The sequence below is a fragment of the Equus quagga genome, chromosome 13 (assembly GCF_021613505.1).
Source record: "Equus quagga isolate Etosha38 chromosome 13, UCLA_HA_Equagga_1.0, whole genome shotgun sequence".
Lineage (NCBI taxonomy): Eukaryota > Metazoa > Chordata > Mammalia > Perissodactyla > Equidae > Equus > Equus quagga.
This window is the reverse complement of record NC_060279.1, coordinates 54,160,618-54,174,915: the sequence shown is the minus strand read 5'-3', so window position 1 is coordinate 54,174,915 and position 14,298 is coordinate 54,160,618. Positions and strand designations below refer to the sequence as shown.

At 49.3% G+C, this 14,298-nt stretch overlaps 1 protein-coding gene across 2 annotated transcripts; it reads left to right on the top strand.

The window, feature by feature from the left end:
- The first annotated feature begins 611 nt into the window (after positions 1 to 611).
- Positions 612 to 12,682, top strand: CFAP20 (cilia and flagella associated protein 20). Of its 2 annotated transcripts, XM_046684275.1 has the most exons (7): positions 612 to 944; positions 3,533 to 3,607; positions 9,626 to 9,705; positions 10,400 to 10,511; positions 11,096 to 11,284; positions 11,631 to 11,741; positions 12,248 to 12,682. In XM_046684275.1, exons 1-7 carry the CDS (start codon positions 861 to 863, stop codon positions 12,251 to 12,253), a joined length of 657 nt encoding a protein of 218 aa, XP_046540231.1. In that variant the 5' UTR covers positions 612 to 860; the 3' UTR covers positions 12,254 to 12,682. The 2 variants fall into 2 exon arrangements, with proteins under 2 accessions (XP_046540231.1, XP_046540232.1); XM_046684276.1 differs by lacking the exon at positions 3,533 to 3,607 and having other exon boundaries at positions 615 to 944.
- Positions 12,683 to 14,298: the final 1,616 nt, after the last annotated feature.

Here is a 14,298-nt window from a genome sequence, read left to right as displayed (position 1 = left end):
GCCTTTAAGGTGATGGATTTTCCTCAGAGTATTGCTTTGACTGCATCCCACAAGTTAAGACACGTGGCCGTGTGTTCACAGGGAGCCCGTTAATAATTAAAGCAATGATGCACATAAGGCGCTTAGCAGTTAGTGCTCAATACTGGCTAGCTGCTTGAACCTTATCCTGTACTCGCCAACAAGCATTGCTTTGGCACTCTCAGGAGACCAGGTAAGACCAGGTAAGACTCAGCCAACCCGCCTTCGCAGCCTTTCTCCATTTCCTTTCCCCTTGTAGCTCCTCCTGGGACTCAGGGGGCGGGGCCTGGTCCTCACGCCCCCTGACCCCACCCCGCCAGGGTCCCATGACACAACGCAGGTTCCAACCGCACATTCTATAATCCTCCGTCTCCTTCCGCTTTCTCACAGCAACTCCGGGCCGACGATGGGAAAGTAATCCCTTGGCAACGGAGTTGTTCTCACGAGGAGGCGGAACGAGGGCGGGGCCTCAGGGCGGAAGGCACAGGAAGTCCGTGAGCCCTGTGGGGCGATTGGGCCCCGCGTTTTCGGGGGGCGGGCTCAAGCGGGCGGAGGGATCCACCTGGGGCGGCGGGCGGCCCGCCGCCTCCATTTAAGGCGGGGAGAGCGGCGTGGCTGGCAGTTGCTGTGGTTTCGGTTTTCGGGTGGGTTGTGTTTTTAGGGAGTTGAGGCTCTCGGACGTAGCGTCCAGCGTCCAAGTTCCGCCGTCGGAGGCTGTCGGTCGGGAGGTCGAGGGAGCAGCGTCCTGCTTCGGGCCAGGGCGGGCCCCCTGCTTTGCCTTCGCCGCTTGGTGCCCATCTGTAGGCCGGCCCGGCGCGGCCGAGGAGAAGGCCGCCGGCGAGATGTTCAAAAACACGTTCCAGAGCGGCTTCCTCTCCATCCTCTACAGCATCGGCAGCAAGCCGCTGCAGATCTGGGACAAAAAGGTCAGGGGTGGGGCCGGCCCCTCCTCGCCCGGGGCTGGGGACGGGGTGGCGGTGGTCGTGACGAGTGGGGGCCCCGGGGAGGCCGGGCGGTGGCTGCGGTGCCCTGTCCCCAGCCTGGCGTGACCTAGGCGTGAGGTGGGGGCGTCGTGCGGGCAGCGGGGGTGCCCGTGGCGTGGGCGTGGCTGGGTGGGAGTGTCCTGCGGCCTCGGTGTAGTTGGGACCGTGGTCCCTCCGCGCAGACTTGACTGGGCCAGTCCATGCCTCGGCGCCTCGGTTTCCCCAGCTGTGCAGTGGGGTTGACAGCGCCGCTCTCATAGCTCGAAGTGCATCGACTGACTTGAGGTTGCTTTGGGAACGCACAGATGAAAGGAGCTGCTGTTCGCCGGTCGCACACACAGTCACTGATCTCCTGGCTTGTGCCAGGCGCCGTGCTGGGCGCGGGACACAGAGCCTTTGTTCCGGGCGCCCCGGTCGAGGCGCAGCCGGAACGCAGTCATGTTTGGAGTTCATTCATTCGCTCCCTTCCTGCCACTGGTCCCAAACCAACCGGAATTCCGTGGCTTTTGGCACCTGCTCCCAGCTCACTGTGACGTGGGGTCTGTACTGTGCCTTCAGTGCCTGATTTCTCCATCAGGAAAACTGCAGAATGGTGACAGTCCTGGGTTAAGCTCAGAGCCAAGTGCAAGCCTCCCTGTCTTTATCAGCCAGCCACCAGATGATGCTTATCTGACCCCAGGAGAGGATGACCCGTCCGCTTTTTGGACTTGTTGAGTAGAGGGCATGTGTGTCTAGCAGTGTGTGCGTGCGTTGGTCTGCATTTTATTACTTTGATATTTCATTTCTCCTGCAAGTTCCCAGACAGTCAGCTGTCCCCTTTTCTGAAGATGTGAGCATAGGCGCTCCTGCGGAAGACAGGTGATTTAGGGCCACCCTCTTCCAGGGAGAATGGAGAGGGCTTGTGTTGAGTGGTGTTTTTCTAGAGATGGATGTGGAATAATCTAAATAAGCAGTTTATTGGTAATAAAGCCAAGAATTTTGGATTTCTTCTCAGAACAACCCCATCTTCCCTTACCCACAGATGAGAGTTTTGGGCCACAGAGAACTTGGGAGAGAACATGGCTGGCCTTGTGCCTGTCACCACTAGGGATTTCCGCACTCTAAAAGCAGCTTTGAGGGCGGTGTGTTCACAGTGTCGTTTTTATAAGATAGTTGAAAAATCTGTAATAGAAAATCTGCAATGAGTTTGGCCTCATGCGTATGTGAAAACTCTGAGCAGCTCTGCGCTTTCACGATTCTGTCCACAAGCTAGAGCTAAAGCCAAGAGAGTTAAGAGGAGAACAGTCCTTAATTTTTCCCTTCATTACAGAGGTTTTCTCTCCATGGTTTTGTTTGCATTGGAGTAAAACATTGTCAGCTCTGAAATTGCACCTGTACAAAGCAAACCCGGAGGGAGTGTCCCCGGGCGCTGTGTGAGGATGGGGGCTTCCCGGGAGTGTCCCTGGGCACTGTGTGAGGATGGGGGCTTCCTGGCCTGGCTTGACTTAGCTCTGGCTGTCAGAGGCCTGGAGAGAGTGGCCTTGTGTGCCAGTTGAACTCGGAATTCTAACAAAAGTGTCAAGAAAAGCAGCTGAAGTAGAGAATGAGACCTGCCCTAGGAGGAGAGGTTGTCCGAGTGCGTCGGAGAGCTGCCGATGCTGCAAGAGCCGCAGTGGTCAGGAGGCTCGGCATGCCTGGTAGGGCAAACTTCTCTCAGAGTCACTGTTTTAACCTTTCTGGGCTTGATCTTTTGTAATGTGTTTTATATTTCAAATGCAGCTTCTTATTAGTCAACATGTTTACACACAGAATATAACAGCAAAGTCACCATGGTGCGCTGTGTCCCTTAACAACGCCACTAGAGGTCGGATGGTACCCTAATGACATAAACACGTGTGGAAACATTGCTGGGTCGACTGGCAGGATCCCATGGAGTAAATTAAACAGACATTTTGACAAAGAAAACCTGTGGAAGAGCTCTCATTTTAAGCAAAATTATCATAATAGTAAAAGGTTAATTATGTTTTATTTACATTGAAAAGTGTTTAGCAGTGAAATTTTTTTTTCCCCTGGGGCAAGGGAAGGAAAGGGAGGAAAAGAGAAAGTTTGGGCTAGACCCATAGGCTCTGTTGTATGTGTGCCTTTTCTCAGCTCTGTTACGAAGTCCTCAGAAAGTGTTGGGAATCCAGTCGGGGAAAAAACTGGGAATTGATACACTTACGAAGATTTATTGAGCAACAGCTAAGTGACAGGCATTGCGTAGATTTGGGGAGGTGCAAAGTTAGAGAGGACATTTCCCTGCTCCTGGGGAATAAGGCAAAGTGGTAATAAGGGAGAAGTTTGACGGAGGGAGGAAGGACTGTCCACACTTACCTAGAAATGAACCTGACCTTTGCCTGTGGGTACATATTGGCTATGGTTCTTATCGCTAGTTATTATTTTGATTTCACAAAACTTTATTATTCGCTTCCTAAGTTTATGGAGAGAGAATTTCTGTAATTTATTTTCTGTGAAGAATAACCTTGGAAAAATTAGCTTTGGCTTCTGTTTAGGCTCTGTGTCTCCTTATGACTATGAGGAGTGACTGCCGTATTCACAATACCAATGAATCTGCAAACTCCAGCTTGGTGAGTGTTTCCGTTTGTAACACCTGCCTTTATCGATGCTCTTTGAGGTTCCCAGCCCCTCCCCCTCCTCTCATCCTGCACATCAAACACCATTTGATGGGGCCCTCCCATTGTTGGTCTCCTGTGTGCTCCTCTGGCGCTCTGTGGCACACCTGTGGCATACCTGTGGCACATGGTATGGCAGTCGCCTATTTCCTGTGCACCTCCCACTAGACTACAAGTTCCTTAAGGGGAAGAGTAGGGTCTTACCTGGAAACCCCAGTGCTCGAGTGTGATCAGACTCCTTGGATTTGTGTCTTGGCTCTGTCGTATGTCCTATGCTGTGTTGCCTTGGGCAAGTACTATACTCAGTTTTCTCATCTTGTAATAATGCCACCTCTTTCTCATGGTTATGGAAGTTAAATGAAGATGGATATAAAATGCTTAGCAACAGATTACTGCATACAGTATTAAATACGGCAGGGAGCTGAGGAATTTGCTCAAGAGTGAATAAGAATTTTATACCTGAGCCCAGGATTCAGGTGCCTAGGAATAAGAAGTATCGTAAAACTGGATGTCTGGAATTAGAATAATTTAGTCATTGTACCATGGCTTTTCCGGTCCAAAACCCGTAAGTGGCTCTCAGGCCACGCGGTTTGTGGTCTAGGGCCTGCTGACCCTGGTTCTCCCACTCTCTGCAGTGACCTCCTGGGGAGCTGAAAGAAGTCCCCTTCTCGCTCACCTGCAGCCTTTTGTACTTGTCGGTCCCTCTGCTGGGACCCACTCTTCCACCTCTTCATTAGTCCTTAGGTCACAGCACAAAGGCACTTTGTCAGGTTAAGTTATTTATATCCACTTATGGAACCTCTACTTTCTTTTCATCATACTCATCACACTTGAAATTAGCTGCTGCTGCTGCTTTTTTTCTTTTGGATGAGGAAGATTGGCCCTGATCTAACATCTGTTGCCACTCTTCCTCTGTTTTGTATGTGGGATGCTGCCACAGCATGTCTTGATGAGCAGCGTATAGGTCTGCACCTGGGATCCAAACCGTTGAACCCTGGGTCACCAAAGCAGAGCGCTCAAACTTAACTGCTACGCCACTGGGCCGGCCCCTAGATTAGTTTCTTCAGATCTGTCTGTATTCTTGGGCCGGCCCCGTGGCCGAGTGGTTAAGTTTGTGCACTCCACTTCAGCGGCCCAGGGTTTCACCGGCTTGGATCCTAGGCACGGACATGGTACTGCTCATCAAGCCATGCTGAGGTGGCGTCCCACACGCCACAACTGGAAGGACCCACAACTAAAAATACACAACTATGTACTGGGGGGCTTTGGGGAGAAAAAGGAAAAATTAAAAAAATCTTTAAAAAAAAAAAAAAATCTGTATTCCTGGGTAGACTGTAAGCTTCCTGATAGAGACCTTGGTAATTTTTCAAACTAGGGGCTTAGGAGAGATGAGGAGTTTCTTAATGTTCCCTTAACTTCTGGGACCAGCAAATATTACGTTTATTAAAGGACTCTTGTTTCATGTAAATATTACATCTGGTTTGTAAGGAAAATACCAGGAGGTTCTATTCCCGCTTATGGCTGTGTAAAACGTAACTTTCAGTCTTTACTGGTAATCCCTGAAAGTCTGCTAGATGAGAATGTTCCTTCATACCAGCTTCTCCGTCTCTTTCCTCTCGCCTTGTCTTTCTCAGCTGCTGCTGATCCTCCCCTGTTCCAAACTAAATCTTAGCCCCAGAGCGTCTGTGCTTGTTGCTGGGTAGTATTAGGTTCACATTCCCATTCCCTGTTCCTGGGTTTAAAAATGAACAGTCTCTCTCCAGAAGGAAGGTTTCCACAACCTAGCTTTTAATCAGCAAACTTTGTTGGTACATGTTAAACTGATGCAATTTCTAGTAGTAGAATTGAGAGCATTTGGACATGAAGCTAATAAAGCTATTTCTTTCCAACTTTCCCTGGGTCAGTCTGACAGTGTTCTTCGTTATTCTGAGTAATAGCTTTTACTATAATTGGGCGAAGGCATGAGTTTTAGTTACACTTGCCCTTTCAAGGCACTGTTTGGAAGACGCTGGTTGGCCATGCCCATGAGCGTCCTTACTCTGCTAAGGAGTTGTTCAGATGTGCCCGGAGGTGCCCGTCTGCTGTCCCCACGGTCCCTGGTAAGTGTGACCTTGGAGCCGGTGAGGCCCAGGCCTCGAGCAGAGCTATGCCCAGCTCTCCCCACAGAGGGCTCCCTCTGCCTGTTCTCTGACTCAGAGCCCAGCCCCTAGCGGGGCAGAAACTTTCCTGCTGAAATGGACAGCTCTAATGGCTTAATGTAAATTGGAACATGTGTCATTAAGACTAGGACGCCAGATGGCTGAGGGCTCAGCTGTCTGCCAGGATAAGTGGGTGGAGCCAGAAAATGAAAGGTGGGGGTAGAGAATGGATAGACTCGAGTGTTATTTTTAAAGCACTTGAAGAAATAGAGAGCACGGGCCAGCTTCCTCCTGGTCCCAGTAGTATTTTTCCCCTCAGTTTGACCCTCCTCCCTGGGGCTTACACTGAAAAAAAAATCAGTGTTCTTTATTAGTTGCCCCAGCAACCATGGAAAGCCTGGGAGAGTGATTGCAAGAAGGGCTTGAAGGCTCCCTTCTTGGTGTCCGCAGAGGCTGAAAACCGTCCTGATTTGTAATTGCCAGTAGCCTGGGTTCTCAGCTCCCTCCAGCTCCTGGCTTGGTGGAGGGGGGAGGAGGGAGGGAGTTCACGAAATAAAAAATGTAAGATTGGCTTTATTTATTTATTGTGTGGAGAAATGACACTTTGCTAGGCCACACTTTGATAGTGGGACTGTGTCATAAAATTAAAAAGAATTAAGAAGTCAAAAACAATTGGCACTTTATAATTGAGAAGGGAAGTAAAATGAAACCTGCTTCCACCGAGAGCAATAAATGCTGACCGTTCATTTTATCTTCATTTCAAAGCCAGGCCTGCCGAGTGCCCTCTGAACTGGAAGGAGCTCAGGAAAGGAAGTCGCTGCTTTGTGAGGCCATGTGTCTTGTTAGAAGTGTTTGTCAGAAGCTGGACTGAGGAGGGGCTACTTCCTGAAAGCCCTTACAATTTAAGGCCATGACAGCCAGATTGCCAGGGTGGCTGCGAGGTGTTGCCCCAAATTGTCCCCCTGCCTTTCCCCTTGATCCTGGCATTGGAGCCTAGAGAGAGGTTCAGGGGCTTCTCCCACCCTTTCATGCTCATTTCTCTGGGTCATCGCACCCCCGCTCCACTCTTTTCTTCCTGTGAGGTTGTATTTGCAGCTTTTGAGTGTAATAAGGAGAAAAATCATAATTCACTAACAAATCAACTTAATTTGATTTCAGAGCTCTGGCAGCTTGTGATAGGAGAATACTTGTGTTTTTCTTCTTTGAGGACTGAACTTTCTCCTTGAGCAAAGCTCTATTTAGCTTGTCTCACTACCAGCCAGATTAAAACTCGAGAGAGACTGGTAGGCATTCCTTTGAAAAAGCTGCCCTTTTTTCCTGAGTTCTCTAGTTTTATGGGCTACAGTAATTAATTTTGTAAGAATTAAGGTTGTGAGTGTGGTTGATGTGTTGCTGAAAGAAATGTCTTTTTAGAAAGTTATTGAAAGTCCAGCTAAAAGTTAGCTTGCCTCTAGGGCAGAGCGTGAGAATGCACCAAGTCTCTGTTTTGGCTTCCGGTCTCTTGGCTTCTGGGTGCCATGGAAGGCGTTGTTTCCTCCTGTAAAGACCCGACGAGGTCACGTTTGCTGGAGTGGAGTCGCCTGCTGTACCCTTTGAGCTGGGCAGCAGGTGAGTGTCCTCACGTTTCCTCCTGTGAGGTCCGGCTGGGCCTCTGGAGCTGAGGAGCCTGGCCTCAGAGACTCTGGGGATGTGAGACTTGAGGCCAGGCTTGCTTTCACACAGGCTGCACACCTTGCGGCATGCTACCTTAGAGCGATAATAGTCCCTGGGCCCTAATTACTTAATCTTCTCAACTTAACCATTGCTTGTTGCATTATGTACCTTTTTAAAAAGAATGAAATGATAGAGAATAATCAATGGTGTGTTACAAAATTAGTGTTTCCATCTTGCTGGAATATTGCCAGCTCTTATCCGTGTGACTACGTCACATTATTTGGAAGTAATTTCTTGCTTAATTCCTCCTTTACCAGCAAGTCGGCGCAATTTTCCGCAGTGGTTGTGGGCTAGCCAATAGAGAGGCGTATTGCCGCGTTGGTTGGGAGCGTTTCTAGGGGGAGTGCGGTGGGCAGTGTTGGCATGTGCTAGCCACACAGACCCGAGCCTTTGTGCTCTTAATTTCCTTTGGAAAGAGGCCCAGAATTCAAAGCAGGAGGGCACTGGATGTTGCCAGCTTTGTTTGAGAAGCACTTCAATGTGACGTTTGTGTCTTGAGAACCCAAGAAATGCTACATTGGCAGAGCTCTGCACCCATCCACGCAGTGTTTCGTCTCTGACAATGGGCACCAGGGGATGATTTGTGGGAAAGCATTCTCCGTGCTGGCAGCCTCGCTGGCTTTGTGATACACCCCAGGATCCTCTGGCTTCCTATTATAGTCCACCGTGGATTGTTATCCAGGAATTTTTTCAAAAATCCTCCTTGAATCTATTCATATGTGCCAACTCTTAGGGTGACAAATTCCAGAAGTCAGCAAATATTTAAATGCTTAGTTCATGCCTAACACAGTACTAAGCATTGTGGAAGATGCCAGCGATGCTTGATACTTGATCCCTACTCTTAAGCGTATACTGTTTTGAGGAGAGAAGACTCAGTTGCGTCTTGCAGAAGATGGGCAGTGATATCAGATGTTACCTGGGGAACACCAGGCACAGCTCGAGTGGATCAAATTCACAGTGACAGAGCTCACAGAGACTGACGTCTAAAAACAGAATGCCGTATTATTAATCATCTACTTTGAAAAGTACAGTGATCACGCAGACTCGACACTCTTCTCTCCCTGTGCGTTCTCTCCCTAGTGGTTGTCTATGATAGCCCAATGCAGCTGTTTTCACTCTCCCTAGAAAAAGGCCTCATGCTCGTCTTTCTGGTGTGCCCTGTTCTAAACCAGGTTGATCTTTTTCGTGTGTTAACACACTCGGCCATAACAGTCCAGCCCTTTGCGTATCTCCGCTCTGTCCGTGTTAGGGGTTTAGCAGTTTAATGCTTGAAGGTCGTGCTTTCCTAAGTATTATGAGAGGAGGAAGCTGTGAGTGTTGACTCTTCCCCTTCAGGTCCTTCTACACGTGCAGCAAACAATGCAAAACAATGTAGGGCGAAGTGCTAAATTTTGTAGTCTAGGCTACATGAGCCAGAAAAACACATCAAAGAGAAGAAAGGTCAGTGTGGGCTGAAAATGCTGAAGAAGGCTTCTGTGTGTGGCACAGATGGCGCTTGAATTCCTACTTGAAAAAGTAGAAACTTAGGGAAAAGAAGATAAGCATGAAGCAGGAGTGAACTTTGGGGAGTATGCTCCCCTTTTTTGGTTGCCGCCCTCCTTCTCGGTGACATTCAGCATTCGACCTTTCTGGCTGAGAAGGACGTGTGGCAGTGTGGGGCCGGGGAAGCCTGGTCCTTAACGCTCACTCTTCCTTAGGGTCTGTCCTTGCCTCTTCCCCAGGATCAGTGTCCACATTTGTAAAGTGGAAACAATACCAACTACCTTGTGATTTTGTTGTTGTTTTTGTTAGGATTAAGTGAGAGAATGTCTATGAATGTTCCTAGCACATAGTAGGCACTCAGTAAATGTTAGCTGAATCTGAATTGAGTTGATTTCTTCAGGAAGAAATTAATCCTCATTTACAGATTGCCAGATTCCTTTGCTGACTGATGGTATCCTGTGCAGGGTAATAGTGTGGCTTACTCCCATATAACCGTCAGCTTACTGTCACAAACTTCTATGTTATGTCCCTTGGGCTACTGTGGTGGTTTTCTTTAAATGGCCCCATTCAGCCTTCAAAATCTTAACAAAGTTGTTGCCAAATATTTTGGTACTAACCAGTTTAATTTTCTTCCTTGTAGGTGCGGAATGGCCACATCAAAAGAATCACCGATAACGACATCCAGTCCCTAGTGCTAGAGATTGAAGGAACCAACGTCAGGTGGGTCGCCACTCTGCTCTCCCAGGTGTCATGCCCCAGGGCGGCTGCTTCCCAGAGGTTGACAGCGCAGACTGCAGTCAGACCGCCTGGGTGAATGACCGCTGCTCCTTAGAGCTGACCTCGGGCAGGTCACTCAACTCCCCAGGCCTGAGTTTCCTCATCTGTAAAACGGGGATAATGACAGTGCGTCTTCCTTGTAGGGTTATTGTGAAGATTAAACAAGTGAGTGTGTGTGAAACACTTCAAACCTGCTTAGCAGAGTAAGCGCTGTGTAAGTGTTCGCTGTTGTCATGAGTGTGTAACCAAGGTGTATGTGTTGGACGCGTGTTGCACGAATCATCCAGTGCGTGGCCAGCGTGGTGTTCAGTGCTGCATGGGCCTTAGTTTTCTAGCCTTTGATGGTCCTCTTGGACCGGAAGCGCATCTTCTCCCCCTGGAAGAGCGACCACAGACGCACTGTCTGCCGCTGTTGCTCAGATCTGTTACTGTTGGCGTCCAGTCCCGTGCTAAGCCTTTGTTGCAGCGCCCAGCATTTTTAAAGCATCGGCTGACTGAGGTCGGGGGATCACTGGATGACATATCTGGATCTTTTAGATCTGCCTTCCACTTGGTCCTCTTGGACCGGGTGTGGTTGTTGTGCTACCACAAAGGCAAAGATAAGTAGTGTGTCTCTTGGCGTTTCCTCTCTCTCCAGCACCACGTACATCACGTGTCCTGCAGACCCAAAGAAGACGTTGGGGATTAAACTTCCCTTCCTCGTCATGATTATCAAAAACCTGAAGAAATATTTTACCTTTGAAGTACAGGTATGTGTGTGCACGTGGCTGTGTGCACTCTGGGCCCGCCAGAGAGGCGCCCTCCACTGCAGGGAAAATGGGCCCGAGGAAAGTGTCTGCTTCCTTTTGTTTGTATTTTTTTCTGCCTCTGCTGTACACTTGATGCAGCCCTTACTGTTATAAATTGGTATTAGTGATCAAAATTTAATGCCAAATTTTTAAAGAAGCAGTGAACATCTAGAAAATCTACTCAATAGCTACAGGATTTCACAACTTGAGGATTAGAGTAGTGCCCATATGGGGAGTTATTATTGGTCTCTTATTCTAGTATTTTAGATTTTTCAAAGGGATGAATGTTTATGAAATCATTCTATGGCCTGAGGGCCTCATGGATGTGTCATATGTCATCGGCAGCTGGTGTTGTCTTGGCAACAGATGAGATAAACTTGCTCCTTCCGGGCCATCTGCATCCACTGTGACCTGTATCTGGTCTGTTTCTCCTCCCTTGGGTCCCAGCCTTGGGAAACAGGCTGTGGAGTTCAGGTCCTTGTCTTAGCAAGGTTGTTTGTTTCTTCCAGGATGGGGTTAGCGTGGCTCTTCTCTGTATTTCATAGGTGCTAGATGACAAGAATGTGCGTCGGCGGTTTCGGGCAAGTAACTACCAGAGCACCACGCGGGTGAAACCCTTCATCTGTACTATGCCCATGCGGCTGGACGACGGCTGGAACCAGATCCAGTTCAACCTGTCAGACTTCACTCGGCGGGCGTATGGCACAAATTACATTGAGACCCTGAGAGTGCAGGTACCGGCTCCTTTCCAGATGGAGCCCCAAATGGGAGAGCGGGGTGTGCTCTGTCTGTTACTGGCTTGTGGCCCATGTGACAGAACAGTGTGGGTTTCTGGCTAAAGTTCCCAAGTTACTGTCTTTGACCTCGGAGAGGTCCAGGACATATTCAGGAGTCTGCTCAGATATAGTGGGAGAATACAGCCAGCAAAATCTCCCTCTCCTTGCCAGAAGCTACTCCTAAGGCAAGCTGGGGAGATGCCAAAGAGATGAAGCCTTGACAGCATCTTGAGAGGGGCTCTAGAGAATCAGGAAAGGAGGGACAATCCTATTTTACCTCTTAAAATAAATCTCGCGTCCACAGATCCACGCAAACTGTCGCATCCGACGGGTGTACTTCTCAGACAGACTCTACTCAGAAGACGAACTGCCAGCAGAGTTCAAACTGTATCTCCCAGTTCAGAACAAGGCAAAGGTAGGCTGGTCCTCAGAGGAGGGCGGGACGGCGGGCTGGCGAAGCTCTGTCCCTGGAAAGTGCTGTGCGCTAAGAGTTTGGCTGTAGAGCCTCTCTCTGCTGACGTGGAGTCTGGAACCCCTGTGCATCGTAAGAGCTTAGTCCTCGTCTCCATCAGCACTGAATCAGGGAGGAGCCTGGGAAATGTTCTCCTACTGCCGTCTCCACCTCCACAAGGTGATCCTGCCCTCCTGGGGGGAGCCTGCTGCTTCCTGCTCACAGGCCTTCCGTGAAGAGTATCTTCCATCTGAACCTCTTTATCAGCCCCAAATCACCGCCAGCTGACTGGTGCCCTCTGACAGTGTGGGCGCTTACACGCCTGCCTGCTGCTGATGCAGCTGCGTTCCCTCCCAGCCCAGCCTCCCCTCGAGTGTCACCAGCGTTAGGGGTGTCAGTGGCACTGACCATCTATTTTCTAATAACATAAACTGATGCCTCTCTTCTGTTTTTTTCTTTCCTTTCTGCAGCAATAACTGGAATGCAACTCAAGGGATAGACCCCGGACATGACTCTTAGTTTAAAAAGGAAACTATCTGGAGGACAATGCAAAACAAATATTTATGTTAGTTCTCTGTCTGTGCTTCTTTTATCTATTCCCTGACGTCCCTTGTCATGGGCACCGGTGACCAGGTCGTAACGCTGTAGTTGCGTTGTGAGTACAGTGAGGGGTCGACCGTCCTTTGACAGGTGAACACGGGAGCCGCTCCTGCTGTCTGCCCTCGTGTGTGGGGAGAGGCAGTCGCCACGGACTTCAGAGTTCAAGATGTCCCCAAAGGCGGTTTCAGACCAATCTTCCTTCCTATGGTCTGTTGTTTGTTTTATATATTATCTAAATATATGTATATGCTGTGTAATACTCATAATCTGCAAATTAATAAAATGTTTTATTCTGGGTTTGTAAATTTGTTCTTAGTTTGTGTCTTTTTTAACGGTGGCTTTTCTCTTTCCTTTGTGATGTGAAATGGAACTCTTTCCAAAGAGCATCGCATACAGGCAGGCTGTGCGGTAGCCTGCATGGGCCTGAGAGAGCAAGGCATCGATACAGACTGATCTGGAACAACTTCCAGGATAAACCCCACGGAAAAAACATGAATAGTGTCGGGCCAGCAGAATCGTCTTTCTAGGCGGTGGATTCCAAGTTGAGCCGAAGATAAAATGGCATAGAGTTCAGGTTGCCCTTAAACCCCTCAGGGAGGCGGCATTTTGGAGCCCCACCATCTCCTTCGTAGCAGTCAGCACGTGTCGAGTCCCTCAGCACTGGAACAGATCACCATTTTCCTATTTGAGCTCCAGATGAGGTACTTGCCTTGAATTTAGGGACTTATAGGAAAAACGTTGCTTTAAACACTAGAATAACATGAGAGAACTGAAACCCTACGTCACTTTTCCCACTCAGGCTTATTCTGGGACCCACGCTTGGTTAGTGGAATAACCCTGGCACAAATAGTTAATAGTTAATTTACAAAAGTTAAAACCTTATATGATGCAGCTCTACCGTATGTAACATTTCTGGGGGAAAGCAATTTTGGGGGCAGAGAAGAGCATATGTAGACCCACCTAGATGATCTTGAAAGCTACGGAAGAACTGTACAGTGCGTCTGGAGAGGATGGTTATTGTGCCATTTGTATCCTTTTTTTGTGCTATAAAAATTTTTTTGAAAGGTAATATTTATGTAATAAAAATTTCACAGTTAAAAAGAACAAAAGGCCGTTCAAGACGCTGCTCTCCCCAGGCCCACCCTCTGGCCTTGGTTTTGTTCTGCAGGGATGAGGCGGGGATGGGGACACCGGCCATTTTGATTTAGGTAGAAGCACGTAGAGCTGGGTTCATCATCACCGTGGCTGCCTTCTGAGAAGTTCAATGGCGGGAAGCGCTGCGCCCCCGCAGCCTCGTCCTCCAGAGTGTGCCCTGGGTGAGTGTGACCGAATCCCAGGAGAGAGGGCTGCGGGAAGTGGAGAGCGGCGGGGAAGCCGCGCTGCTGCTACCTTACACACCTGTCACTGAGTTTTCTGCTCACAGTTGTCGAGGGCCTGACTCAGGTGGGCTCGGTGGAGATGACTTCCCCTTTCTCTTCCTGCTAACAAGCAGACGGGAGCCGTCTGTCCCACGGGTGCTGCCCCTCTCCTTTGAGTCACCGGTCGTTCTGCATTGCAGAGCACCCGTCAGCCCAGGTGACAGCCTGCCCTTCCAGAGTCAACCCTGGTCAAATGTGTTTGCTGCTCCATCTTTAAACCTGTCGGCATTCCTGTTGTCAGACTGCCTGCGCCCGTCTCCAGAGCTTTCTGGGCTACAGTAGGAATCCTCAGAATTGGGTGGGGCGGGGCGGTCAGGGACTTCAACAGAGCTCCTTGTCTCTGGCCACTGTAGAGTGAAATCTTCCCTCCAATCTGGAGTCTATTGTGGGATGAAAGATGCTTTTGTAGAGGCGAGAATCCCGGTTCACTTTTCATCTCTCCTCGGTGCCAGGACAGCAGTGAAGTGCTCCTGGAAGTCCAGAGGAACACAGTCATGCACTTT